The 27387-nt window shown below is 31.4% G+C and overlaps 1 protein-coding gene across 1 annotated transcript; it reads left to right on the plus strand.

The window, feature by feature from the left end:
* Positions 1 to 5965: 5965 nt before the first annotated feature.
* LOC134709979 (endoplasmic reticulum aminopeptidase 1-like) lies at positions 5966 to 27387 on the plus strand. Its single transcript, XM_063570108.1, has 19 exons — positions 5966 to 6159; positions 8786 to 9437; positions 10147 to 10420; positions 11354 to 11474; positions 12051 to 12205; positions 12721 to 12834; positions 13161 to 13295; positions 14188 to 14319; positions 14955 to 15121; positions 15513 to 15601; positions 16647 to 16774; positions 17274 to 17329; positions 17801 to 17948; positions 18903 to 18976; positions 23318 to 23422; positions 24602 to 24769; positions 25286 to 25426; positions 25878 to 25959; positions 26606 to 27387. Exons 1-19 carry the CDS (start codon positions 6123 to 6125, stop codon positions 26744 to 26746), a joined length of 2919 nt encoding a protein of 972 aa, XP_063426178.1. The 5' UTR covers positions 5966 to 6122; the 3' UTR covers positions 26747 to 27387.

Below are 27387 nucleotides of genomic sequence, written 5' to 3' on the forward strand. Positions count from 1 at the left end.
TGGACTTATTAATAAGTTTCAATTTTTTTGATTATAACCTGAGACTACTATGTGTTATAGTAGTCTCAGTTATAACTTGGCCTTCCAGATGACTTCCGAAGACTGACGACGGTCATTGAACACAATATATATAAATAAAAAAATAAACTGACAGTGACCACGTGGAATTACTAAATGAGAAGTTGACTCGATTTAGTCCAACTTGACTCAATTAATTTCAATGTTGACATCCTTTTCTTTTAATGCTGGATACATGCGTAACACATCTATAACTAAGAGGGTAAATTAAATGTAATGCACATACATACGGATTTCAAGTGAATAATTCATCAGCGATGTTTCTTAGCTTATTTTGACAAAATTTAACTGCCAAAAGCGAATTATTATTTAATTTATCCCTTTTGATTGTTCAAAAAGAAATTATACTTTGTTTTTAACATCTAGTAGCTAAAACTTAATAGCCTTTTAAATAAAAAAAAAAAAGTTATCCAGCTACTGAAGGTTATTGTCTTTAGCTGAGACTACATCGATCAGTGTATACCACAGTGTTTAAGTCGTCGTTTATAATCAGTGTTTTTTTTTCTTTCTCTTTTTAATTATCATCGCAGATGTGCAGAGTATGCGACTAGGAGGCCTGATAAGAATCATTATTGTGTCAATGAAATTGCAAAATGAACAGGTTAATATCATCTGCAACACTAAAGAACAGAAAGATCAGTTGGGATGTCACAATGACGTAATTATCATGTTGAAATTGACAAATATGAAAGCAAAAAAAAAAAATAGTTGAATTGCCACTTGGCACGAGAATTGATATTTTGAAATCCCATACAGAGGACCAGTTGGAACGCAAAAATATAACAAAATACACATTTTGTGTTCTATGAGTTTCCGAGACCAGTGCCTTTGGTGGTGTTCACTTATATCTGATTTTATGCCCCTTATTGACCCTGTAATTTGGGAAATAGAAATATTCTTTTCTATTCTATATCATGTTCTATGAATTTCAGATTGATTTCAGCCAACTCATCTGTCGCAGATCTATCAACATTCCGATTAGTTACAAGATCTTACAACCTAACACAAAGACAACATCAATAAACTCATTCTAGATACCAAATTTTGTTCACCAGACGCTCGTGTCGTCTACAAAAACTCACAAGTGACGCTCGAATCAAGAAACTTATAAAGGCCATATAAGTTACGAAGTTGAAGATCAATGAGCAACCATCAACCCAGTCTTTCAATTTTTAGATTATATATACAGTTATTAGTATAGCCTTTACTTGTTCCATCACCATTTTCAATAGATTCTCTGATGAGTAATATCGAAACCGTCTGATCGTAGGTAGGTGTATGATTTAACTGACAAATGGCCTTTATAAAATCGGTACTTATTTTCATACAACCTGGTTGTATTAGAAATCTGAAAATTGCAGCTGCAGCAGCATTTGGTAGGTCTCATTATAAATTTTAGTATTCAGCTTTCCGTTATAGTGATATAGATATCAAGATTGAGGAAAGGGCAGTGGTCTACATGAGTGTCCTTCCAAGCAACGGTGTATTGCTGGATCTTTTAAGTGCTCCTCGAAACCTCTTTTTAAATTGTTAAGATCTATTTAATCAGCAATCAAAACCGGGCTTCAAAGTTATTGTGAAATTACTATTCTAGGTGTGGCGTAAATTAGATGTGGATACTTAAAGATTCCAAAGATCTTTTAGAATACATACAATCACAATGTAAGACTTTTTAATCTTGAAATAGTATAAAACAATTGACTTTTCTAAACTTTACACAAGTATTCCCCATTCCAAACTAAAAAGCAAATTGAAAGAGTTTGTATAATAAAAAAGAAAATATGGTATGATTGCTAATGAAACAACTGTTCACAAGACCCCAATATGACACAGACTTTAACAACTATAGGTCACCATACGGCCTTCAACAATGAGCAAAGCCCATACCGCCTAGTCAGCCATTAAAGGCCCTGATAAGAAAATGTAAAACAATTCAAACGAGAAAAGTAACGGCCTTATTCATATAAAAAAAAATGAACGAAAAACAAATGTAACACATAAACAAACGACAAACACTGAATCACAGGCTCAACAAGAATGACCATCGTACACACAAGTAACTTGTCTCCTAAACGAAACTGAAACTTAAACTGACATTATCAAGATGTTTCATTTCTTGATTGACAGCATATTTGTTACGTTTGGAGGACATGTTTTCAACAAACTATCGGCATTTCCATGGGAACCAACATTGCCCCTCTTCTTGCTGACTTGTTTCTTTATTCTTATATGGCGTACTTCATACAAAACTTCTTAGTAAGAAAGAAGGGAATTTAGCAATATTCTTTAACTTAACTTTCAGCTATATAGATGATGTTCTCACACTAAATAATTTAAAATTTGGTGACTATCCCATCGAACTAGAGATAAACAAGAATGTTTCCGCAGTACACATATGCCCCACTCGCACTATCATTTTCTATGTTCAGTGTACACGGTAAAATTGGGATAAAATCTCTAATTTTGCATTAAAATTAGAAAGATCATATCATAGGGAACATATGTACCAAGTTTTAAGTCGATTGGACTTCAACTTCACCAAAAACTACCTTGACCAAAAACTTTAACCTGAAGCAGGACAGACGGACGAACGGACGTACGAACGCACAGACCAGAAAACATAATGCCCCTCTACTATCGTAGGTGGGGCATAAAAATACAACAGATTCAGTAAAGTCAGTAAAGCCAGCCTCAAATCTTGATTTACACCTAAAACTAAAACAATGAGGGTTGGTTGAAACGAACTTAAGGACTATCGAGATGATTTTATCTTCCCAATTGTGAACTTTTCATTTCTATGTAGCAACAGTCAAGCAGCACCTGTAAACGAAGTATATTTTCCCCAATTGATCATACGATATTCCAGGGCTTGTATTTCCTATTTGATATTCTGGGGTTCGGGGGGGGGGGGGGGGGGCAGGAGGATTTTCTTTTGGATCGGTTATTTAATTTGTAAAATAAGATGACATGTTATCTATTTTCTGCACTATTGAAGGAAGATTTTTCTTTTTCATTAAAGCAAGGGACTGATTATTTAGTTTCACAACTATATTTAAAATATTCGAAAACATACAATTTTAAAATTATTTGTTTATAAATCATAAATGATACATGTATAGTTAAGTCATCATATACCATTTAATCAGAATTAATCATCATCTTCTGCAGAAATGAATCTTCTATATTCCCAATTGCCTATGCATGTATTGCTTCCATACATTATATTAAAGATTGATTGTATCTAGCCTTTTAAAAACTATTGGCAAACATGGGACACCGAGCGGAGCGATGCAATTTTTTAAAGGGTTTTGGAGCCGAGCCACTGAAGGCACAAGAAGCTTTAGAAGAAATGATACAAAAGCATGCTTTCTGGGTGCTTCTCAGACCCTTTCTTAGTTTTGGTCTCAAAGCAAAATGTTTACCTATAGTGTAAAACTTAAGTTTTTAGGGACAATATCAATAGACCAATATGCATGATAAAGCAAAAATGTAATGCACATAGTTGAAATCTTGGGCTTCTGTTTTTTAAACTTATGATCAAGTTCATAACAAAATAACAAAATAACAAAAGGAATGCAACACTAACAAAATACAGACATTCATTTCCAGTGCACAATGATAATTCATTATTATTGACATCGCGAAAACTTCAATGTTTACACGATATTGTTTCAACATCGTTTACATTGTTTAAATCCTTATAAACTGTTAAGACTTAGTTAACATCGCGATGTATACAATGTTAACACGATATTGTGTCAACATCGTTTACATCGTTTAAACTCTTATATATTGCTTACATCGTTGATATCGTTAACATCGCGATGTTTATATTTGTTTAAATTACCATATTAACAATTTTAACACTATTTTATGTCAATTCAGAGTTATAGATTTGTTGTTAAAAAAGCAAACTGTATACATGTAATCTACAAACTTTGTTTTATAAATTTGATGAATAATTTTATTTTTAGAATATTTTCAACATGACAATGTATATGATGTGAACAATGTTAATACAAAGGTATAGACTTGGTACACATTATTTATATGATGTTGACGATGTAAACGATAAAAAGAGATCACGATGTATACGATGTTAACGATTTGAACAGAAAGGTGAAGACTATATATACAAAGTTAACACGATGTTAAAACGATATTGTTAACATTGCGATGTATACGATGTAAACGATGTGAACAGAAAGGTGTAGACTAGATATAAAATATAAACACGATGTCGACACAATTTTGTCAACATCACGATGTATACGATATTAACGATGTAAATAGAAAGGCAAAAGACTATATAAACAATATAAACATGATGTTAAAACGATATTGTTAACATAGTGGGGTATACGATTTGAACGATGTAAACAGAAAGGTGTAGACAAGATATACATTAAAACACGATGTCGACACCATAGTGTCAACATTACGATGTATACGATGTTAACGATGTAAACAGAAAGGTAAAGACTATATTACAATAAAAACACGATGTTGAAACGATAGTATTTACATTGCGATGTATACGGTGTTGGGGTAGACTAGATATACAATAAAACACGATGTCGACACAACATTGTTAACATCATGATGTGTCGATGCGAACGATGTAAACACAAAGTTACAGAACATATAGAAAGAATGCAATGAAAACAAAATAACGACACTATAAAGTTGACATTGCGATGTGACAATATCGACAAAACATCGTGCACTGGACATACTTCAATACAGAAGGGCAATCAATGAACAAAAGACAAATAAATAAGAAACATTGATCCCGAAAACTCAGGGGCTACGTCTTAGTGAGCTTCTTGTAAGGCACTCGACGTGAAAACAATTTGATATAGAGACAACCGTTTGGTCTTGACATTTTCTACATGAGGCATTTGCCTCAATGTAGTTACGGCCCTGTAAATAAAAGTGAGGTAAGCGTTTCTGAGAAAACATACCTCAAGTTAAATAAAGTCAATTAACAGACATTTTAAGTATATTTAAATAATATTTATACTTTTATTATTAAACAATTTGGGCAGTGTTTTCCAAAGGCGATTTAAAAAGAAAAAAGATGAATTTATGACTCGAAGGATGTGGTGCCATCTCATACTTTAGATTATACCTGCTTAATTATTTATTTTCAATACATTACAAGTCAGGTAATTTATTTCAAACTACCACAGAACAAACCATTTATTTTTGTGATTATCAAGGCCGAGTTATTTATTTTCAAAATCCTCCTGCCCCCCTCCCCCCCAAAAAAAAATATTCAATGGTCGTCCCCGCCTTATTTGACTCCGAGTGATTATCACTGAACTAGTATATATTTGTTTAGGGGCCAGCCGAAGGACGCCTCCGGGTGCGGGAATTTTTCGCTACATTGAAGACCTGTGGGTGACCTTCTGCTGTTTTTTTTTTCAATGGTCGGGTTGTTGTTTTACAGCGGATGGTATCGGATATGTTCATAATGTCGTAACAAAAATCTTGTTCCTTTTCCTTTAGTTTTCGTTGTTGTGCCTGGTGAACTTATATTTGTCTGTTTGTATTTTCTTTTCTAGCCTTGGCTTTGTCAGTTTATTTTGGATCTACGAGTTTGAATGTCCCTAGCTCTGATGCCCTCTGATAACTTTTGCTCCTCTTTTGAAACTCTTTAGGACATACAAAGCAGAAGAAGCTAGTCAGATCATTTACACATGCTAAAACTGAAGCATAACTAAAATTTACGCACAACTACTACTACACGAACACTGTAAATGTGTTACGTGAACTATTATTTTTGCTCGTTGTTACCAACTATTTATACAATATTTGTTTGGTACATCGTTAGATTGTTGAGGGAAAATCGCGGGAATCCATTCGGATTTCTTGGAAAGTTATACCCGGAACTCTGCAAATGAAAACAATTAATATTCATCAATGTTTTCATGTTTGTAAATTGTCCCAGTGACATTCACAGACAAACAACTATGTAACATACGTGGCTATGTTGTAGAACCGGATTTCATATTTAAAAGATCTTAATTCTGAGGAAAAGAATGGCCGATGACATCGAAGATGTATCATTTTTGCCAGGTAAATAGAAAGCTGACAGTGGCAAGCTGGACCAGCACTCTGTCGACTAGTCTTATCTCTATTAAATGACACAACCCTTTGCGGTAATTTCACCTTAAAATCTAGTCTTGACCTGGAAGATTTTAAAGATAATTGGCTTGATGTTGATATAAGATTATACATGTATGATGTAGTGATGTACATGTACAATTTAAATCAAAATATTTTTTTATCTCAGAATGTTAAAAAAGGGGTATCAGGCTCAATATACATTCGCACCCAGTACATGTTCGCACCTCACATTTTCACCCCAAAGTCTGTTCACACCCTACACATTCACACCCAATTTTTATTCCAATTTCAGTTGAATTATTAGATATATTTATTTAGTCCCAGATTACTCTGACGTCCAACGGCTGTTTTGCCAGACAAGCTGGGGCCGTGGGGCGTCAGAGCTCGTCCAATATAAAAAAGTGGATGTTGGACGTCAGAGTAATCTCGGACTTACATTTATCACAGGTACTTGAGGACAGGACCCTATAGGAGCCTTGTGATGCCCCCCTCCCCCTTTTTTTTTTTTTTTTTAATCGAGCAAAATATATATCAGAAACCCCAAATTTTAGAAACTGGTATTTGATAGTATTCCTTGCATTTGAAGTGATAAATAGCATACAGAGAGCTGAATATAAGCGAAAATAATGATATTTTTGCTCGATTAAAAAAAAAAAAAAAAAGGGGGAGGGGGGCATCACAAGGCTCCTATAGGGTCCTGTCCTCAAGTACCTGTGTTCAACACATTAAAAAAAAAGTTGTCAGAATTTCACTTTAAAAACAATGAAAAATATATATTTATAGCACTTACCAAAGCTTGTTTACAAATTATTAAACACAAATGACATATGATTTATTTTGATTTAATTGATGCCCAGTGGATTTATACTTGTATGCAAATTTGTCTGCCATTACGTAAAATCAAACAAATTCCTGTACATGTACATTTGACATTACATCTTTAAAGCTATTGTTGTTTTATGTCAGAAGGTTAATCTTGGGAGACAGATCTAACTAATATGTCTATTTAAGGTCATTCAGCAAAATACCAAAAGTGTTCATATGTTTATAATGCCTGTTGTCATTTGTTATAGGTAAATTTTTTTTATATATGTCTGTTTACAGTAACCCGACCTACCCTACGCCATATTATTTCCGTCATAAAGTGAAAAATAAACTGAACTCGTGTTAAACAGTCAGGGGTGCTACTTAAGCAAGTGATTTCATTATCACCTATTTCAGTGATTCTTAAAATTCAGTTATCACCTATTTAAGTGATTTTGTGTTTCCTTTGATCTTCAAATGATAATTTCATTGATTTTCCATATTTTCACAAACTTTTCTATAATTTTGCTACATAATCAATTATCCCTTTATCTTTGGATATCATTTTCACCAGTGCACTTGGGCAGTAAGTTAATGGCATTTTAACTTCTCAAATTACTTGTTTCAGTGATTTTGAATAGTCTGTGTGATTTTTTTTTATATTCAACAGCCAAAATCACTGAAAGAAGTGATTTTGAAATCACTTGTTTAAGTAGTACCCCTGACTGTTAAAAGTGAAGATAGTGTTGCCTGATACATCCCAAATTGAATGTTAATAATCGTGAATATATGATAGCTACTAATTAAGGAAATTATCAACTCGTTTGATGAAATAAACATTTTACCACCATATTTTCCAATCAATAACAAAGAGAAATAATTCAATCATTAGAATTACAAGTAAACTCGGCTCATGTTTAACTTGGACCATGATAAGACGAAACTACACACTCAAATTCATGTCACAAAAAATAAAATGAAAATACTGACCTACCTACCCTATTTTTTTAAAGCATGTAACATTAAACAGACATATATTTTTTTTTGGCCTAGTTAAACAAATTCAAATCAATAAACCTATTTAAACTTTTGGTATATGATATATGTTTCTTTCTAAAAGTTTAGATTAAATTTAATGTTTTCTTAATTTGTATGGTAATCAAAATCGGTAGTGAAAGATTAACATGATTAAAAACTCATAATTTTGACAGTGAAGACAGTGCCAGAAAAGACTGTGTATGTTTTAGTCATCATTGAAGGTGGTACAGTAAGCTATAAAAGCTGACATCTAAAAAATTTGGTCCATGTATATAAAAAGGAAGATGCGGTACTATTGCCAATGAGACTTCTCTTCACAAGAGACAAAATGACGCATAAATTAAGAACTTTAGGTACCTTGTGACCTTCTAAAATGAGAAAAGCCCATAATGTATATTTAGCATTAAACAAAAAGCTATCTATAAAATTGGCTGTAAAAAAGCTGTTTTGAAAACCACATGACTAAAATTTAGAGGGGATTAACATTGGAACACAGTACACAGATATATTTGTACACAATAATCACACTTAAGCATTATGATCAGTGATGATTGACTATCTTTTGAAAGTCAAATTACATTTATACATACATGTACATCAGGGAGGAGGTTATGAATCAGATCTACTCTAACATGTCTAATATTCTTAGGTTCATTTTCTAGGCACTTTATCATGTTTATACATACTGTACATATTCATAAACATTTACATATTATATACATATTCATTATAGGTGAGAATTTAAACAGGAAGTCAGTGTATGAACCTTCAGTCAAACAGCGATGTAAACAACTTGTGTGTTCCAAAGGGAGAGCAACAGCTATAGTTGTATTCTGTGCAGTCTTAATATTGATTATAGCTATCATTGCTGCCTTTGCTCGTTCTGGATCTTCGTCCTGTGAAAAACTAAACACTGTTCTGGCTACCCCAACACCTAATATCACCAAAGACGACATCTACGCCACCAATGGTGATGTTTTCCCTTGGCAAGATATCCGGTTACCAGACACTGTTGAACCAATTAGTTACGATGTATTTTTAGACCCAGATATGACAGCATTGAAATTTTCTGGAACAGTGAAAATTAAAGCAAAAATTAAAACAATCACATCTTTAATTGTTTTACATACAAAAAATTTGACATTTACAACAATACTTGTGAAGCCAATTACACTGACAGGGCCAAGTACCAAAAGATCACCAATAGTTGTAGAAAAACACCTGGAGTTTATTAAGAACGAACAGCTGGCTATTCTCACTGATAGAAAAATGTACCCATCAGCTAGAACAGGAATTATGATTATCATTAAATTCAATGCTAACATTGTCAGCAAGCTTGCTGGATTCTATTTAAGTAGTTACAAGACAAAGAGTGGAGAAGTTAGGTAAGTGTGAGTAAATAAGTTATAAGTTGCAATTAACATAGATACATGTATATATTCTTAAGAAATTTTATTTGAACAACAATTTTAAGTGTACAATATTGTGGATGCCTGACATATTTCATTATTTTTTAGGGTGAAATCCAATGCATGACAAATTTAGAAAAATTTGTTTATATTGATGTTAATTCATTTGTTATTTATTATATTAATTTTAGAACATGTAGAAGGTAAATGATGCATCAAGTTAATCATGTTGATTGTTCTTGTAAACATATACTTCGAATATATAAAAAAGAAGATACTTAGAAGCTCACTTAATTGTACTTACAATTTGTAAGGGGAAAAAGAAGCTGTTTTATGGAGACCATGAAGCTTTCCATGTTTGTATTACGTACATGTATAAGGTTGTTAGGCTTTGGGCATTGATATCAAATTTTACAATTTTGTTCATTAAGATTTTTAACAGTTTCATTAGTTCAGTTGACTATCATCATGATCATGTTGTACAATGTATTTTTTTGATAAATTTACATTGATTTATTTCCAATCAAAACTATCACCTTTGCTGGAAAATAATTTACTTTTCTCATATATATACTTATTTTGAACATACACAAGGCAAGAAATCTTTCATATTAGCTTTCTTTTGTATTCACTTTTCTTAACTTCATGATTTATTTTTTGACGATATGTTTTCATTTGTTTTCAGACATATTGGTACAACACAGTTTCAGCCAACAGGTGCCAGACAAGCGTTCCCTTGTTTTGATGAACCAGGACTAAAGGCCACATTTAAAATGTCAATTGTACGAGACAAGAAGCACATAGCTTTATTTAACATGCCCCTAAACAAAACAGAAGATCATAAACATGGACGAGTAATAGATAGGTTCCAGGAAAGTGTCAGGATGTCAACTTATCTAGTAGCTTTTGTTGTTTGTGATTATAAATCAAAGAAAGGAAAGACAAAATCAGGAGTTGATGTAAGTACATCATACACAATGTACACTGTAATCATTTAATCTTGCTGATTCTGTTTTTCATGGACTGGAAAAATCATTTTCGTGGGTACAGATGTTTTGTGGATTAAGGAAAACTTAAATGTTCTTTGATATATGATAATGATTTGTGGTTTTGTTAAGGTTTGCGTACAAGCCTATATAAAATATATAATTCATTATACATTTAATTTTATGGTTCACTTGTAGCCAGGAAATCCACTAAAAAACTGCTATCCAACTAGCAATAATGAACCCACTGTCCTTGGTTTACCTTTACCGAAGTAAACTGCTATTCCACTAAAAGTAATAAATCCAGAGTTATTGCATTCTGCTTTGATATATATCATGTATATTTATCATTTGTTAATGTTTTCATTGAAAATTTGTCTATGATCATGATGATATATATTAACATTATTAGAAGGATTTATAAATTTAAATAAGGTGTGGTATGAATGCCAGGGAGTCAACAATATATTTACCAATTTACCAATATTAATATTATTAATTCTCTTTATTTGTAATATGGTCTGTGTTACTGGTCTTACAAGCTTACATGATTGATTTGAAATTGTTATATTGGTTTCTCATGACAGACTTTGATACATGTATTAGCAGACTTGCAATATAAATATACCATATACGTTTGTATGTAGTATACTTTCACTAAAGCTATAGATCTATTTTACAGTTTGTTAAAAGTTATCTTTTATCATGCTTATATGTTTTTGTACTGATACCTTGAACACACCAATCATGAGCCTGTTCCAACTGACCTCTACTTTAATAAGTTGACCTTATAACTTATAACCGTTACTTTAGATGTTTTGCAAAACATGGTTCCTGTTTAATATGAGGCTTAAAATATAAGATTACATTATAGTTATATTGTGATTATTTGTATATATTATATAGGTAGCAGTTTATGCAGCAGAAGACCAAATTGACCAGGTAGATTTTGCTTTGAAGGTGGCCATCACAGTTTTAGAGTATTATGATGATTTATATAAAATAAAATATCCTCTACCAAAGCTAGGTAAGTATTATTTATAGATATTCCTGGCATCTTACGAAACATGTTTTTCAGAAAATTTGATATATCTAATACACCTTATCGCTATTTGTCCGCCATTACTGGATATCACACAGGTTCCCGTAAAATTATGACGTCATAAAACAAAAAAGCTGACGCCACAATGAAAAAGTGATTGTTGTATGCGTCAAAAGTTCAAGCGGCAGGGTCAGCCGGGAATAGCGATAAGGTGTATTATCAGACTTGTGACTTTGAAATGACATTAGCCTGGCCTTGATTACTTTACTGGGAAGGTATGACCATTGTTATGTTGTATTCAACTTTGATGATTAGAAGGTGAAAAATGTCAAAAGTACTTGTAATTAATGAAAAAAAGTATAGGTTAAATTTGTTTTAAACAAAAATCACAAAAATATGCGAATCCAAACATTAAGCTGGTTCTGCTGATTATTTTAAACAATGTATAATCAAATTTGTAATTCATTATTGCACACTATTTATAACTGATGTCTTTATAGAAATCTAAATAGATCATATCTCTTGATGTTTGAAATAGAAGTTGTACATGTATTATTCCAGATTTGATAGCTATACCAGATTTTAGTGCAGGAGCTATGGAGAACTGGGGATTAGTTACATACAGGGAATCAGCAGTGTTGTATCACCCAGGGGAGTCTTCAGACTCAGACAGACAGTGGGTAGCAGTTGTTATTGCCCATGAGCTAGCTCATCAGGTAAAGTTTATAGTTCATTTTACTGAGGTGTTATACAAGCCACATTAGTTGTGACTTCGTAATATTTATAAGAAAGAAGATGTGGTATGATTGCCAATGAGACAACTCTCCACAAGAGACTAAATGACACAGAAATTTTATAAACAATTATAGGTCACCATATGACCTTCAACAATGAGCAAAGTAATATTTGTCTGTTTGAAGCCTATTTCAATTTGGAAATTGTTTTAATGTCTATGACTGCGTTCAAACAATGGAATACAAAATAAGAAGATTGGTTTTGATTGTCAATAAGACAACTATCCACCAGAGACGTAGAATTTTGCTCTTCATGTTTACTGAAATAGAAATCCAGATATCATGTTTGTGCTTTCAAGATCTGCACAAAGACTGTGTGACAAGTTTAATAAAAGATGAAAAAGATATAAATTGTGGATATACAATTAAATTTGATAACTTTATGATGTAAATAGAAAACAGTATGTTTATGTGACTGTGAGGTTATGTTGTTGTAGTGGTTTGGTAACCTAGTAACACCAAAATGGTGGGATGATACATGGCTGAATGAAGGGTTTGCTTCCTACGTGGAATACCTTGGTACAGATAAAGTAGATCCAACATTAAAAATGGTAAATATATCAGTTATAAAGTTCCAAATTCTTGTTTTGTTTAATTATCACATGATTATCTTTTTTTTAAAGTCATATGTATGTAAATAATATTCCTAGTTACATCAGTATACATAGTATAGAGAATGTAATATATATATGCATGGTGATTGTTCAAGAATTATAGCCAAATGCTCAATGAAAAAATAAACAAATTGGAAAATTGATCAGAACAGTTTTTTTATTTCATTAAACTAACAACTAGACTTGCCTTTTCACACATTATGAAACCTTTAATTATCTTCTGGTATATATTTATTATCAAAGTGGTTTTTTTTTTCTTTCAGGGGGAACAGTTTATCTGTAAGACTTTACAGCAAGCTTTAAGTCGTGACAGTCAGAAAACATCACATCCCATACAAGTACCTGTTCACAATCCAGATGATATCAACGAAATATTTGATACAATATCATATGATAAGGTATAGTACGATAAGTTATTATATTTTAAGAATAAAAAGATTACATCCTTATTAATCGCTAGCCTCATCCCCGTGATGTTTTTTTTAAATTCTGCTCATTGGTTTTCAGGGTAAAATTGCCCAAAAAAGAGTAAGAATTTTAATGAAATTTTCCATATAGACTTCTGATCTTTTGGGGTTATATTGAAATGATTTTTTTAGATTTCCTTTACTTAAAATATAGGCATTGACATGAACATAAAAGGGAAAGAAACCTTAGGTCTGCAAATTTTCTTTAATCAATGAAAATGTCATAGAATTTTTCTTAATCAACGCTGTTGCACATGGTTCTTTATTTAATCAACACATGTAATTTTGGGTATATGCATATTTCTTGTATATTTGAATGAAGAGGCATTCAGTAGCTCTGACCACAGTCTCCTAGTTGAGTAAATAGAGGCAACAGTAGTATACCACTGTTCACAAGTCAGAAATCAATTGAGAGAAAACTATTCTAGTTACAAACCAAAACTGAAGAAACACATCAACTATAAGATGAAAACACCAGAACACTGAATTCAACAAAAACAACACCAACACACATACTACAAACAAACTATTTGAAACCAACTGCCATATTCCTGACTTGGTACAGAAATATTAAGAAAATAAGGTGGGTTAAACCTGGTTTATAGGTATGCCAAATCTCCCCCTTTTTGACAATGTTAAAAAATATTGTTAAACACTATGAAACAGAGATACTGCACAAACACATGCAAGAACAATCATCACGGAGAAACGTATAGACAAATAATATGATAGTCGAAACAACACGCAAACAGCAGAACAACAACAAACACATTACATCAACATTAAAGCTGTGTTAATTCCAAATTTTATCTACATTTGAAAGGGAGCTTCAGTGATAAGAATGTTGAGAGAATTCCTGGGAAAAGAAAAATTTATGGACGGCATTACATCCTATCTCCAGCAGTACAAGTATGGCAATGCTGTTACGGTAGATTTATGGAGTGCTTTATCAAAGGTATGGTTACACTATATTACAGTACTAAGTCTTTAAGCAACCAAAATTTCATGAATTCTCATTTATTTAATATAAGTTATTGGCCGAAAACATAATCAAGTGCCTTTAACCCCCTGGCCTAATGTCTGAATGCTTCAAGGATTTTTTTGGGAATTGGAAAAAATATCTTAATACTTTATTTGGATACCACACATTTAGAAAGCAACAAGAAATTAAAAAAGAGATACATAAAGCAATCATTATTGGGTTGATAAAGCATGTTTCTTGGCATGTCAATGATATTCAAATTTTTATGATATATATAATTATTTATTTTGGCCACAAGTTTATCGTTTTCTGTTTAGTATTAAATTTATATTAAGATCCATTTTGTTACATCTCGTGATCAATTTTATTTGCCAATGGCAGTCAGCAGGGTTTAAGAATATCAGTTGTTCGACCTGTTAGTCAAATGTGTTTTGTTTAAATATACTTTTTCACTTTTTTGGTCTTTTGGAAAATGTTGTTTGTACTGTATTTAGACCCTTCTACAACGAAATTTGTTTTACATGCACACGTATAAAAATCACAGTTTTTATCTAATGCAATCATAGGTTTGAACGTAGTTTTTAATTATTTATTTATTTGATATACAGAAAAGTGGAAATACAATTGATGTTAAGGCAGTAATGGACACATGGACGTTACAGATGGGCTACCCAGTGGTCAGTGTAAAACAGAGTGGTAACAAGTTTATACTGACACAGGAAAGATTTCTATCTGATGGGTCAGCAACTACAAAGTTGGATGAATCTCCTTTTGGGTAAGTACACAGGGATGGAACACGAGGAACACAGGGATGGGATCTTGGGACCTATTTAACAGAATTGATACTGACTCAAGGAGTACAGATTTTATGGTCAGGGTGGGGTTACACACAAAAGGGACACAAGGCTCTTACAGATGTGTTACTTAGATCTCATGGGGAGAATAGGGATAAACAGGAAATGGAAGCAAGTAACTAGATCTGACACAGAGTAGGTGTCGAATAATTGTAGAACCTAGAATCAAAAGTTGGTTATATGAAAATGGTCTATATGAGATAGTAAAACTATGAAGAGATGTAAAACACTGATATCTCCCACTCCTACATTTGTATAGATATTTTAATATGTTCATAACTATGGTTAAATTGATTTATTTTTAATTCTCAGATACAAGTGGTATATTCCATTTAGATACACGGTCCTTTATAAAGATGGTACAAATAGTACTGGTATGGTCTGGCTTCACAAAGGTTCTGGTAAGTTGTATGAATAATAATAATGTCAAACAATCTTTCTATTAAACTGATTCCTTGTCAATTAGAAGGTGCAACTGTTCACTGATACACTTGTGTTTCTCCTGCTGATTGTCAGGTAACACTGAACATCCTGCTCAACATATCATTTAGTAAATAACATGGTATATACTGCAGCTTGTTGTGTTTATTTCCTAAATATATTTTGTGCAATGTCAATTGCATCATGGATTACTTTTTCCATAATTAGGGTTTCCTTAAAGAATAAAAATAAGTAGGAAATTTGTTTAACATTTGAATAGCTATCAATGTATTTATTTAAGGTGGTACCTAATACTACAGGGAGATAACTCTGTAAAATCAGCTAAACGTTTAAATTAAGTTGTGTTGTAAAAGGAATATTAAGCTTCTCAATGATCAAAACAAGTGTTTGTCAAACTGCTATATAACCAGTGTAATTTTTCTGATAAAACGGTTGGTTCAAATCTTTTGAAATTTTAATATTTTTGTCAAAGGGTCAAAGTAAATACTTTGTCAAAATTTTAAGAAAGTTAAGCGAGACAAATTAATTTTAGTTAAAGTGTTGGGTACCGACTTAAGTTGCAGTATAAAACAATATTAAGTCAATGTCAGAAAAATATAAATGTTTTGTATTTAGCGCAAAACTGGAGAAGTGCTTTGTACAACCTTGCCCGTCTCCAGTTTCTCAGCCTCATACAAAGCAGTTTAAATTTTTCTGGCATTGACCTAATATTGTATATATATTCCTATTATTTAGTGAATATTCACATTAATATATCTTTTAATAGATAATAAGAGCTTTAGTATAATCAATTACAGGGTACAGGGAAACCATGAATTTAAATGTTCATAGAATTGCAAATTTTCTGTATGATTAAATGCAGACTTTTGGAAAACCATGAAATCAAATATCCACGACAATGCAAGTTTTCCTCAATCCACGAAAATTGGTTCCCATGAAATTAAATGAATCCACAAAATGATGATTTTACTACAGATAAACTTTATTATTTACATTCATTTACAGCTGAAATCAGTGTTACTAAAGATGTAAAGTTGATTAAAGGGAATTATGGGATGTATGGGTTTTACAGAGTGAACTATGAAGAGGTCATGTGGAATACCATTATACAACAATTACAGATAGATCATACAGTAAGATAAAAATTATATTCCTTCTGCTTTTAAGAATTTATGCAACTCTCCTATATAAGTACAGATTAGTTTTCAATTTGAATATTAAGGGGAATACCCTGACTACAGAACTTCAAAGGCTATGATCGTAAAACTTATCCTGTTTTCCTCCTGATCTTTTTAAGTTTCTAAAGTTCTCAGAATTTTTCGTCAAAACATTAATTTTGTAGTTTAATATATATAGTTGTTTGTTTGTGCTTGCATCAAAATCTGTTTATCTTAGAATGCACAACTATATCAATTACTTTGTATCTTGTATTAACACCAAGAATTTATAGATGAAATGGGATATCCTGCATTTATCATGGTTTTCACTGACATATTATAAAATCGCCTAAATTATTGAAACTATTATTCTGCATTGACAATAACATCTGAGTGTAAATTAAATACACCAATTTGGGTCTTCAAGCATGGCTGATACAAAGTAAAAAAATACTGTTTGTTTAATCTTTAATAGGTTTTCTCAGCAGGTGATAGATCAGGGCTGATAGATGATGTTTTCAACTTAGCAAGGTTTGTAATATATTAGAATATAGATTGCAAATTGACAAATAAAAATAGAGAAATCTGTTTGTGTAAAATGTTAGTTTTAGGTATAAAGTTCATTATATATCAATCTACCCTCTTTCTTGTTTCCAAAATTAAGTTTTTATTCAAACTTAAGTTTGCCTCATTAAAGTTTTATCAAAATGCTAAGTACCCCATCATACAGAATTTGAATTTGGTTTTAAAGTCTATAACTGATCTAGAGTTATGCCCCTTTTTTACATGAAAATTGTAAAACTTGAGATAGGTCATTTGTGTCCTAAGACACATTCTTCTTTTATTTTCCAGACTGTGATAGATCAGTTTGAATTTTATGAACAATTTAAAATCATCTTTAAAATCTAACTTTTAAATGAAATAAAAAATGTATGTAGCTATCAGCTGTCTTTCTTATTCCCGGTTCAAAAAGATATGGAACATTTATAACCTGTTTTACAGAGCTGGTTTAGTAAAACACACAACAGCATTGGATATGACAAAATATCTGAAGAAAGAAGAGGATTATGCCCCTTGGTACAGTGCATTGGGAGGTCTCGGTTTTATCAGGAAAATGCTTCAAAAGAGTCCAGCTTATGAAGAGTTTAAGGTATGCATGATAAATGACAATTATTATAAAAACTGAAGATGTGGTGTTATTACCAATGAGACAATGCTCCACAAAAGACTGGATGACGAAGAAGTAAGCAACTATATATAGATCACTGATTATGTACAGAAAATAAATGAAAAGCTGATATGATCAAAACCACCGAAATTGTAGGCTCTTCACTTAATACTGGCACATACAGAATGTGGTGGAGTAAATGTTTGCTGATGCCAAACCTGCTCCATGTAATTATAAATTTGAGTAGTTAAAGCACCAAATAACAACACCCTTTCCATTTTAAACAATATTATAAGATTTATGCTAATGAGACACCAAATAAAGTAATGTAAATAAAAATTATTATTGCAATTTTTCTAAAATGCAATTTCATTTAATTGTGCATAAAAGTTGCTGTCAAATTTTTAAATACATTATTTTTTTTGGAAAAACTCTTAGAATGCCTTTCTCACAACAATTGAAATATCAAAAGCCAATTTCAAAAATTACAGAATACTGGATATATTTTGAAAAAGATTGTTTAAGGTTCAGAGATAATTATTAAAATTGTTACAGAATATTCAATCTTTCAAAAAAAGAGTTGCATTTAGAAATAATTCCAGTTTATAGAGGATATGGATAAGACAAGTATTACTGGGCAAAGTTAATGTTAATTTTAAAGTACAGTGAAACCTGTTTAAACTGACCCTCTTCGGGACTTAACATTTTGTTCGGTTTTGGCTGATGTTTGGTTTTATCAGGTTCACAACGCACATAACTTGAAATGACGATGCTTACGAACATGTTTGGTTTATACAGGATTTCGGTTAATGTAAGATTTGGTTTAGTCAGGTTTCACAGTACAACAAAGAAAAAGGTTTCACAGTATAACAAATAAAAGAAGTGTTGTCATGAAGGTATCTTGTAGCCTTTAACAAACGTATCTTAACATTACAGACATATATATTAAACTTGGTTAAACCAATACAGACCAGTTTAGCATGGAACGACAGTGGGGAACCTTTACAAAAGTAAGTCATGTGATATAAGGAATAACAAGATTACCTTTAAAATATTATGAACATTTAAAATGAATTATGAATATTTTATACAAACAAAAGCACTTACAAAAAAATTTACGCTTGAAAAGTTCACCGTTGTAAGAATCAGTGATAACTTGACAATAAATTGCCATAGATGCCAACCATTAAGATTTTCCCGTAATTTTTCTGATTTTGTGATCAGAACTACTCTATTATGGTCAAAGTCAAATAGTTATGGATTCCCAGCAGTTGCCATTTAATTTTGTAAAACACAGATTTTAATCATTACTTTTCCGTTCCGGTCCAGTATTTAGAAAACGCCAATGTAAAGCTTCCGGTTTCTCTGGAGATATCAACCTATGGTTTGGTAACTAGCTGTCTTCTGAAGAGGCAAACTTAAGTAGCTTTCCCCCTTTCTCTTCTTCTCCTTGACAAAATGAAAATGTACGATTGGAGAACGTCTGAACAATTAATGAATGGAATACATACTACTGATAACATGTTTAAGGAAACATGTTATTGCACATCACTTTGCAACCACCCGTCAGTGATTTTTTTGTAAACTATGCATATTTTTGAATGATTACTAAAAACTTTGCAAAACTATGAAAAGGAGTAGGTTCAGTAAGACCCCTTTTTGGCCCCAAAATATAGCAGTTTTATAAAATTGTTAAAATGTTAACTTTTTGTTATATATTGGACAGTAGAGTGGTTCTTCTACATAAAAATGGGCTGTTTATGACAATACAATGCACATATATTGTGTACTAGCACTATTAAGTCATGCAAAATTACTGAAATCTTCACAATTCCAGCATTTTTGTTAAATTTTAGACAGTTTCCGGGTAAAACGAAAGTGGCCGCATTCGTGTTCATCCAAAATATTGAAATGGAAGTTGTATTTGATGATAATACATAACATATATAAAGATTGAGGATGAACACGGATGCGGCCACTTTCGTTTTTGACAAAAACCATCTGAAAAGTGACATTTTTTTCGCATATTTGGTAAATTTTTCATAGTTGAGCTTGAATCGGATCGTTTTGAGTGACTTAATAAGTTAAAATCTTTCAAATAAATTAATTGAATCAAATGAAATAGACACTTAAGCGTTTAAAAAGTGGTCAAATTTTTTTCGTCCGATGAAATTTGTGGCCGAATCGGTCCTTACCGGACCTACTCCTTTGATAGATTTTTACTGATTGTGTCAAAAGGGAGTTGGCATCTATGAATTGATTATTCGTTGAAATTTTTGTAATTATTGTTAATTTAATAAAAACCAGATGCTCCGCAGGGCATAGCTTTATACGACCGCAGAGGTTGAACCCTGAACGGTTGGGGCAAGTATGGACACAACATTCAAGCTGGATTCAGCTCTAAATTTGGATTGTGATTAAATAGTTGACACAGCATAGGTTTCTGACACAGAATGAATGTGTTCTAATGAACTTAATTTTTTTGTTTTCTCTTACAGCAATTCACTATGCTGTTGAATATTAATCCTCTCAAAAAAATGTTTGAAGAAATTTTCTTTTTATTTATGAAATTTCAAATGAGAAAATTGAACCCAATTATTTTAATCACATCCCCCTTTCCCTTATTCCAAAACTAATCTCAATTAAAATTTCTAATGGAGTTTGCAACAATAACTTCTCATTTAAATACATCATAAAATATTAAGATGTAAAAAAACTGCTTGTTTTCACTGAATGGTAAAGATTATTTTAATTTATCAGTTGGTAGTAAAAAGTGAATATACATTGTACATTGTATATAACAAAGATTTAAGTTGATTCTGGACAAAGAAAGATAACTGCAATTAAAAAAAATTCTTGCTATTGCACAATAGTGTGCAATTAAATATTTCTTGCTTACTATTCTGGACAAAGAAAGATAACTCTAATTAAAAAAAAAATTTGCTATTTCACAATATTGTGTAATTAGATATTTCTTGCCATTGCGCAATACTGTGCAATTGAAAATACTTGCTATTGCACAATACTTAATATAATAATTTTAGATCCTGATTTGGACCAACTTGAAAACTGGGCCCATAATCAAAAATCTAAGTACATGTTTGGATTCAGCATATCAAAGAACCCCAAGATTTCAATTTTTGTTAAAATCAAACTAAGTTTAATTTTGGACCCTTTGGACTTAAATGTAGACCAATTTGAAAACAAGACCAAAAATGAAGAATCTACATACACAGTTAGATTTGGCATATCAAATAACCCCATTTATTCAATTTTTGATGAAATCAAACAAAGTTTAATTTTAGACCCCGATTCAGACCAACTTGAAAACTGGGCCAATAATCAAAAATCTAAGTACATGTTTGGATTCAGCATATTAAAGAACCCAACCGATTCATTTTTTGTCAAAATCAAACTAAGTTTAATTTTGGACCCTTTGGACCTTAATTTTGACCAATTTGAAAAGGGGACCAAAAGTGAAGAATCTAAATTACACAGTTAGATTCGGCATATCATAGAACCACAATTATTCAATTTTGATGAAATCAAACAAAGTTTAATTTTGGACCCTTTGGGCCCCTTATTCCTAAACTTTTGGGACCAAAAACTCAGAAAATCAATACCAACCTTCCTTTTATGGTCATAAACCTTGTGTTTAAATTTCATAGATTTCTATTTACTTATACTAACGTTATGGTGCAAAAACCAAGAAAAATGCTTTTTTGGGTCCCTTTTTGGCCCCTAATTCCTAAACTGTTAGGACTTAAACTCCCAAAATCAATACCAACCTTCCTTTTGTGGTCATAAACATTGTGTTTAAATTTAATTGATTTCTATTTACTTAAACTAAAGTTATTTTGCGAAAACCAAGAATAATGCTTATTTGGGCCCTTTTTTGGCCCCTAATTCCTAAACTGTTGAAACCAAAACTCCCAAAATCAATACCAACCTTTCTTTTGTCGTCATAAACCTTGTGTCAAAATTTATTAGATTTCTATCAACTTAAACTACAGTTATAGTGCGAAAACCAAGAAAATGCTTATTTGGGCCCTTTTTGGCCCCTAATTCCTAAAATGTTGGGACCAAAACTTCCAAAATCAATACCAACCTTTCTTTTGTGGTCATAAACCTTGTGTTAAAATTTCATAGATTTCTATTCACTTTTACTAAAGTTAGAGTGCGAAAACTAAAAGTATAGAAAATAGAAAGAAAATCCTTTGTCATACTGAACCTGGCACAAAAAAGAGACTTATTTACAGTACATTGTGAATGAAGTAATTATTTTAGTTAGGAAAATGGTAGAAATGCATCCCTTAGAAATAAAAATTTGTAAGGGTTCCGCGGAACCCAGTGTCTCGCCTATTTTTGCTGTAAATCGCAGGCTCAACAACAATGAGTCTTGTTACTATTTTATGATTGTAAGAAAATCTAAGTCCATTTAAAAGTAAATTACAGAAAAAACGGAGTAATCTTTTTACAAACTTTACTTATGGATACAATCTTATGATGGTAAATAAGCTTCTGTACAAGTTTGGTACAAACCCAGGACAGTTTAAGAAAGTAATAAAAATTTTAAAAACTTTAACCACAGAGTGAATGTAATGGTTCCCCGCAGAAAAACTAAGTCCATTTAAAAGTAAAATATGGAAAAAATGGATTTATTTATTTACAAAATTTACTTCTGGATACTATCTTATGATCATAAACAAGCTTCTGTCCAAGTTTGGTACAAACCCAGGATAGTTAGAGAAAGTTATTAAAATTCTAAAAACTTTAACCACAGAGTGAATGTTTTGTTTCCCCGCAGAAAAGACTAAGTCCATTTATAGTAAAATACGGAAAAAATGGAATTTTATTTTTACAAAATTTACCTCTGGATACTATCTTATGATCATAAACAAGCTTCTGTCCAAGTTTGGTACAAACCCAGTTTAGTTGGAGAAAGTTATTAAAATTCTAAAAACTTTAACCACAGAGTGAATGTTTTGTTTCCCAGCAGAAAAAACTAAGTCCATTTATAGTAAAATACGGAAAAATTGGAATTTTATTTTTACAAAATTTACATCTGGATACTATCTTATCATCATAAACAAGATTCTGTCAAAGTTTGGTAGAAATCCAGTATAGTTTAAGAAAGTAATTAAAATTTCAAAAACTTTAACCACAGAGTGAATATTTGTTGACGCCGCCGACGACACCGACGACGACGGAATGTAGGATCGCTTAGTCTCGCTTTTTCGACTAAAGTCGAAGGCTCGACAATAAATAAAAATGAGTAAATTTTTAATTTTGAAATTCATTAATTAAAATAAGCAGGAGTTTAGATTAATAAAATATGTTATCTATCATAGATATCTCCGTTCTAACCTGCTGTCAGAGGTCATAATGCTAGGAGACAGCGATGCTACAAAGAAGGGTAGACAACTCTATGATGATTGGATGATTAAAAACACTAGGTAAGGTGAAAACCTAAACAGACAAGTTAGTGCTGTTTTTTGTCTTTATGTCATACATTTTCAATAGTATAAATATATATATATAAAAGAAGTGAATGTAATCTTTCTATGATTTATAAACATACTGGAAAAAGAGCTAACACTCTTATTAGCTTATTGCTGCTGAATTGGCATAGTCCCAAAATTTCATAGTCACAATAACTGTCTAGTTTTAGTATACTGTGGATTCATTTATTTTCGTGGGTACCAATTTTCGTGGTTTGAGGAAAACTTACATATTCATGGATATTTAATTTCGTGGTTTTGGCAAAGTCTACGCTCATTCCTTACAAAATTTGTATTTCGTTGAACATTTGAATTCGTGGTTCTTCTGTACCCACGAAATCCACGAAAATTGGTATCCAACGAATATTAATGAATGCACAGTATTTCAATTATGTAATATCCTTTATTTGCCAACTGAAGTGAATGTTTAACTTTCCATCTATGTATTTTTTTTTAAATTGAAATGTTTTAAAGTTGTGACTAAAGGGAAATAATTCACAATTCTAAACATAATGCTTTAAAATTGAGACTGCAATTTTCATAAGTTGTGTACACATTAATAGATACTGTGTATTCATTAATATTTGTCAGATTCAAATTTTCATGGATTTTGTGGGTACAAGAAAACCATGAATCCAAATATTCAGCAAATTTCAAATTTTTGAAAGGAATGTATGTTGACTTTGCCAAAACCACATTTTAAATATCCATGATTTTGCAAGTTTTCCTCTAGCCACGAAAAATTTGTACCCAATAAAAAATAAATGAATCCACAGAGGTACATTTGAAATAAAGTTTTTAAAAAGTATACAAAAAGTGGTTTAACACCTAGTAAATGTTACAGACCATGAAATTGAAATATGACCCTTTGACTTATTCCCTATATTACATTTGTTAAAAGGTCTTTTAAAGCTTACTATGCAATATGGAACTTTCTCATTATTAAAGGCCATACAATGACCTATAGTTGCTAACCTCTACACCATCTTATCTCTGGTAGAAAGTTTTCTCATTGGTAATCATACTACATCTTCTTATTTCTGTGTTTGATACCTGTTTGGACAAGCTTTTGTGTAATGAAAAGAGATATCATATAAAATAATCATATAGTCACATGAATTTGTTTTATTACAGTATTCCCCCCAATCTTAAGACAGCTGTGTACACTGCTGGGATTAAGTATGGAGAATGGGCAGAATGGAAGTTTATGTTGGAGAAATACAACACTTCCATCACTCCCTCCAACAAAGACAGATATCTGTCAACACTTGGAGAGACAAGAGATTCCATAGTCATCAACAGGTATGATGGTGCTAAAGGGTTATATTCATGCAGTATGTTTTCAATTTTTTGTTTTCAGGTGATTTCATGCTTGAACCTTATTATTCACTGTTTTTTATGCAAATTGGTGAAAAAGCAACATGTAAACTATATTTTTCATTTTTCCTAAAAGGCGCTTTCTTCTGAGCACGTCACATATTATATAAAAAAGAAGATGTGGTATGATTGCCAATGAGACAACTATCCCTAAAAGACCAAAATGACACAGACATTAACAACTATAGGTCACTGACCTATAGGTACTGTAAATTCAGAAATTATTACAATGTTTTTATTATTGCGAAAAATGCGACAGGGTTATCATCGCAATAATTAAAACTTGCATTCTGAAATTATATATTTGAATCAAACAGGATTTTTCTGAATATCGCGAAAATTAAAATCACACTTTAGTAAAAAATAACAGAATCGCAATAATAAATGAATGCAGAAATATCTGAATTTACAGTATAACATATTTAATTGTTTTCTTTTTAGGTTGCTACACATGGCTTTAAATGAAGATATGGTCAAACACCAAGATTTGTATAAAGTTATGAGAGCAGTGACCAAGAACCCTTCAGGACAATTGTTGGCTTGGAGATTTGTACAACAAAACTGGGAAAAATTACTTCAATGGTATATATCTATTTTATCTTTTAATAGAAATAGGTCATGCCCTGCTTTGTTATATAAATCTTTAAATATCTCATAAATGGTTCAAATCCCCAACCCTTAATGATATACAATTTATCTCCTTAATTGCTGTATTAAGACTATTCACCTCTGACATCATAAATAGTATAAGATATTGATAACAGTCCAGTTTCCCTACCCATTAACAATATATATATACTGTTTGCATCATATCAATCCATTTTTAGTTTGAAAATATGTTTGTCGGGCACTTTATTTTACTGGACTAAGTTTTAGTCCACTTATGTACAGTTCCACTTAGTATTTGTCTGACATTCCTTAACCTACAAATGTTATTGTACTCTGGTTATCTACATTTTAAGGGGGGGTTACTTCTTTTAAAAAAAGTGATTATAAAAGTATACTATTAATAGATTTTTTTCTGTACTTGCAGGTATGGAGATGTATCCTTTACATTACCAGAATTCGTCAAATCGACAACATCGTCATTTTCTACAGAATTTGATTACAAAGAGGTGAATCTTTACTCAACTAATTTACAAATATTCATTCGAAATGCTGCATCTAATGGCTTGTAAAAATTATGTGAATTTGATTAACATCTGTGGTAGTCAAAATTGGTACTGTTAATGTCATTAAATTTTATACAAGCAGCACACACAAAATTAACCAGATAAAAGCTATGTATGAATATAGGAGATTTAAACAAATGAGAATGGAAATGTAGAATATGTTAAAGAGACAACCTGACCAAAGAGCAGAAAATAGCACAAAGACCGTGCCAAGGTCTTCAACACATTGAGAAAATTTTGAGTATACATCCAACAACATAAAAAATAACCAAAAAACAAGAAGCCAAAAGTCGATAAAAGATCATGCATAAGAAAAGTGTCTCAACAATAGTCTTAATCTTATTCCTCTATATAATGGGTTCTCAACTAAAATTTTAAATTCTTGTATGCTATACTAACAGAATTATTTGACAAATTTTGAATTTCTAAGGTCAAATTATGTTGTTATCTACTAAATTTTTCAATGTTTAGAGAAAATGTTACTACCATGTTCCATTTTCCAAATATTTCTATATTTTCATATTAATAAATGTTTGTTTTAATACCAGTAGAGAAGAGAAATAACAATTTATTTTTACTTTTCATACAGGTGGAAGAATTTTTCAAGAAAGTAGATAGCGGTCCAGCCAAGAGAGCTGTGTCAACAGCATTAGAGAATATCAGAACAAATATTAACTGGTTAAAATCTCATGAAGATGAGGTCAAAACTTGGTTGCTGAAAAACGTATAGTAAACGATGTAAACAGTTCATATGAAAATGCAACTGCTCATATCTGAACAATATTCCAACAACTTTTGATTGAATGAAAGAAGACCTTCAGTTATTAGGGTTTTAAACAGATACAGTTTTCCATGCATCCATCTTTCATTTAATCAAAATTGAAATTTGTCTTGAGTAGAACTATATTGATATTATATGAATGAAAAAATGATGGGTTTACATTGTCAGTTTGAGAAACTTGCATTTTTTTGGTATATTTTATTTGAAAATTATCAATTTAGACTCTATAAGAACTATTTTATTTCATGCTGGCATCATGGGAATTTTATAATAATCAATGACTTTACACCAATTATAAGTCTTGAATATATATGTGGGCTGTGTTTTTTGCAATTTTCAACATGGCTAAATTTGGTTTATGTTGTATCACAAAATAAGGGGAAATAACCTTATCATCTTTAATTTTTTTAATTTTTTTAATAATAATTGGTCACAAGTATAATAATTTTTTTTAAGCTTTACATTGAGTCACAAATAAATAGGGAAATACTGGAAATAGAATCAAATTAATAAATAAATATCTGTACTAAGAATTTTTTGATGAAATGCACCAAGAACATTGTCATTAAAGAATAAAAGTCATTTCGTAC

Source organism: Mytilus trossulus, chromosome 3 (assembly GCF_036588685.1).
Source record: "Mytilus trossulus isolate FHL-02 chromosome 3, PNRI_Mtr1.1.1.hap1, whole genome shotgun sequence".
Lineage (NCBI taxonomy): Eukaryota > Metazoa > Mollusca > Bivalvia > Mytilida > Mytilidae > Mytilus > Mytilus trossulus.

Coding starts and splice junctions, on each gene's coding strand:
- LOC134709979 (XM_063570108.1), top strand. CDS start 6,123: ATGGCCGATGACATCGAAGATGTATCATTTTTGCCAG. Junction 14,320..14,954: donor TATGGAGTGCTTTATCAAAG/GTATGGTTACAC, acceptor TTTGATATACAG/AAAAGTGGAAATACAATTGA. Junction 24,770..25,285: donor GATTCCATAGTCATCAACAG/GTATGATGGTGC, acceptor TTTTCTTTTTAG/GTTGCTACACATGGCTTTAA.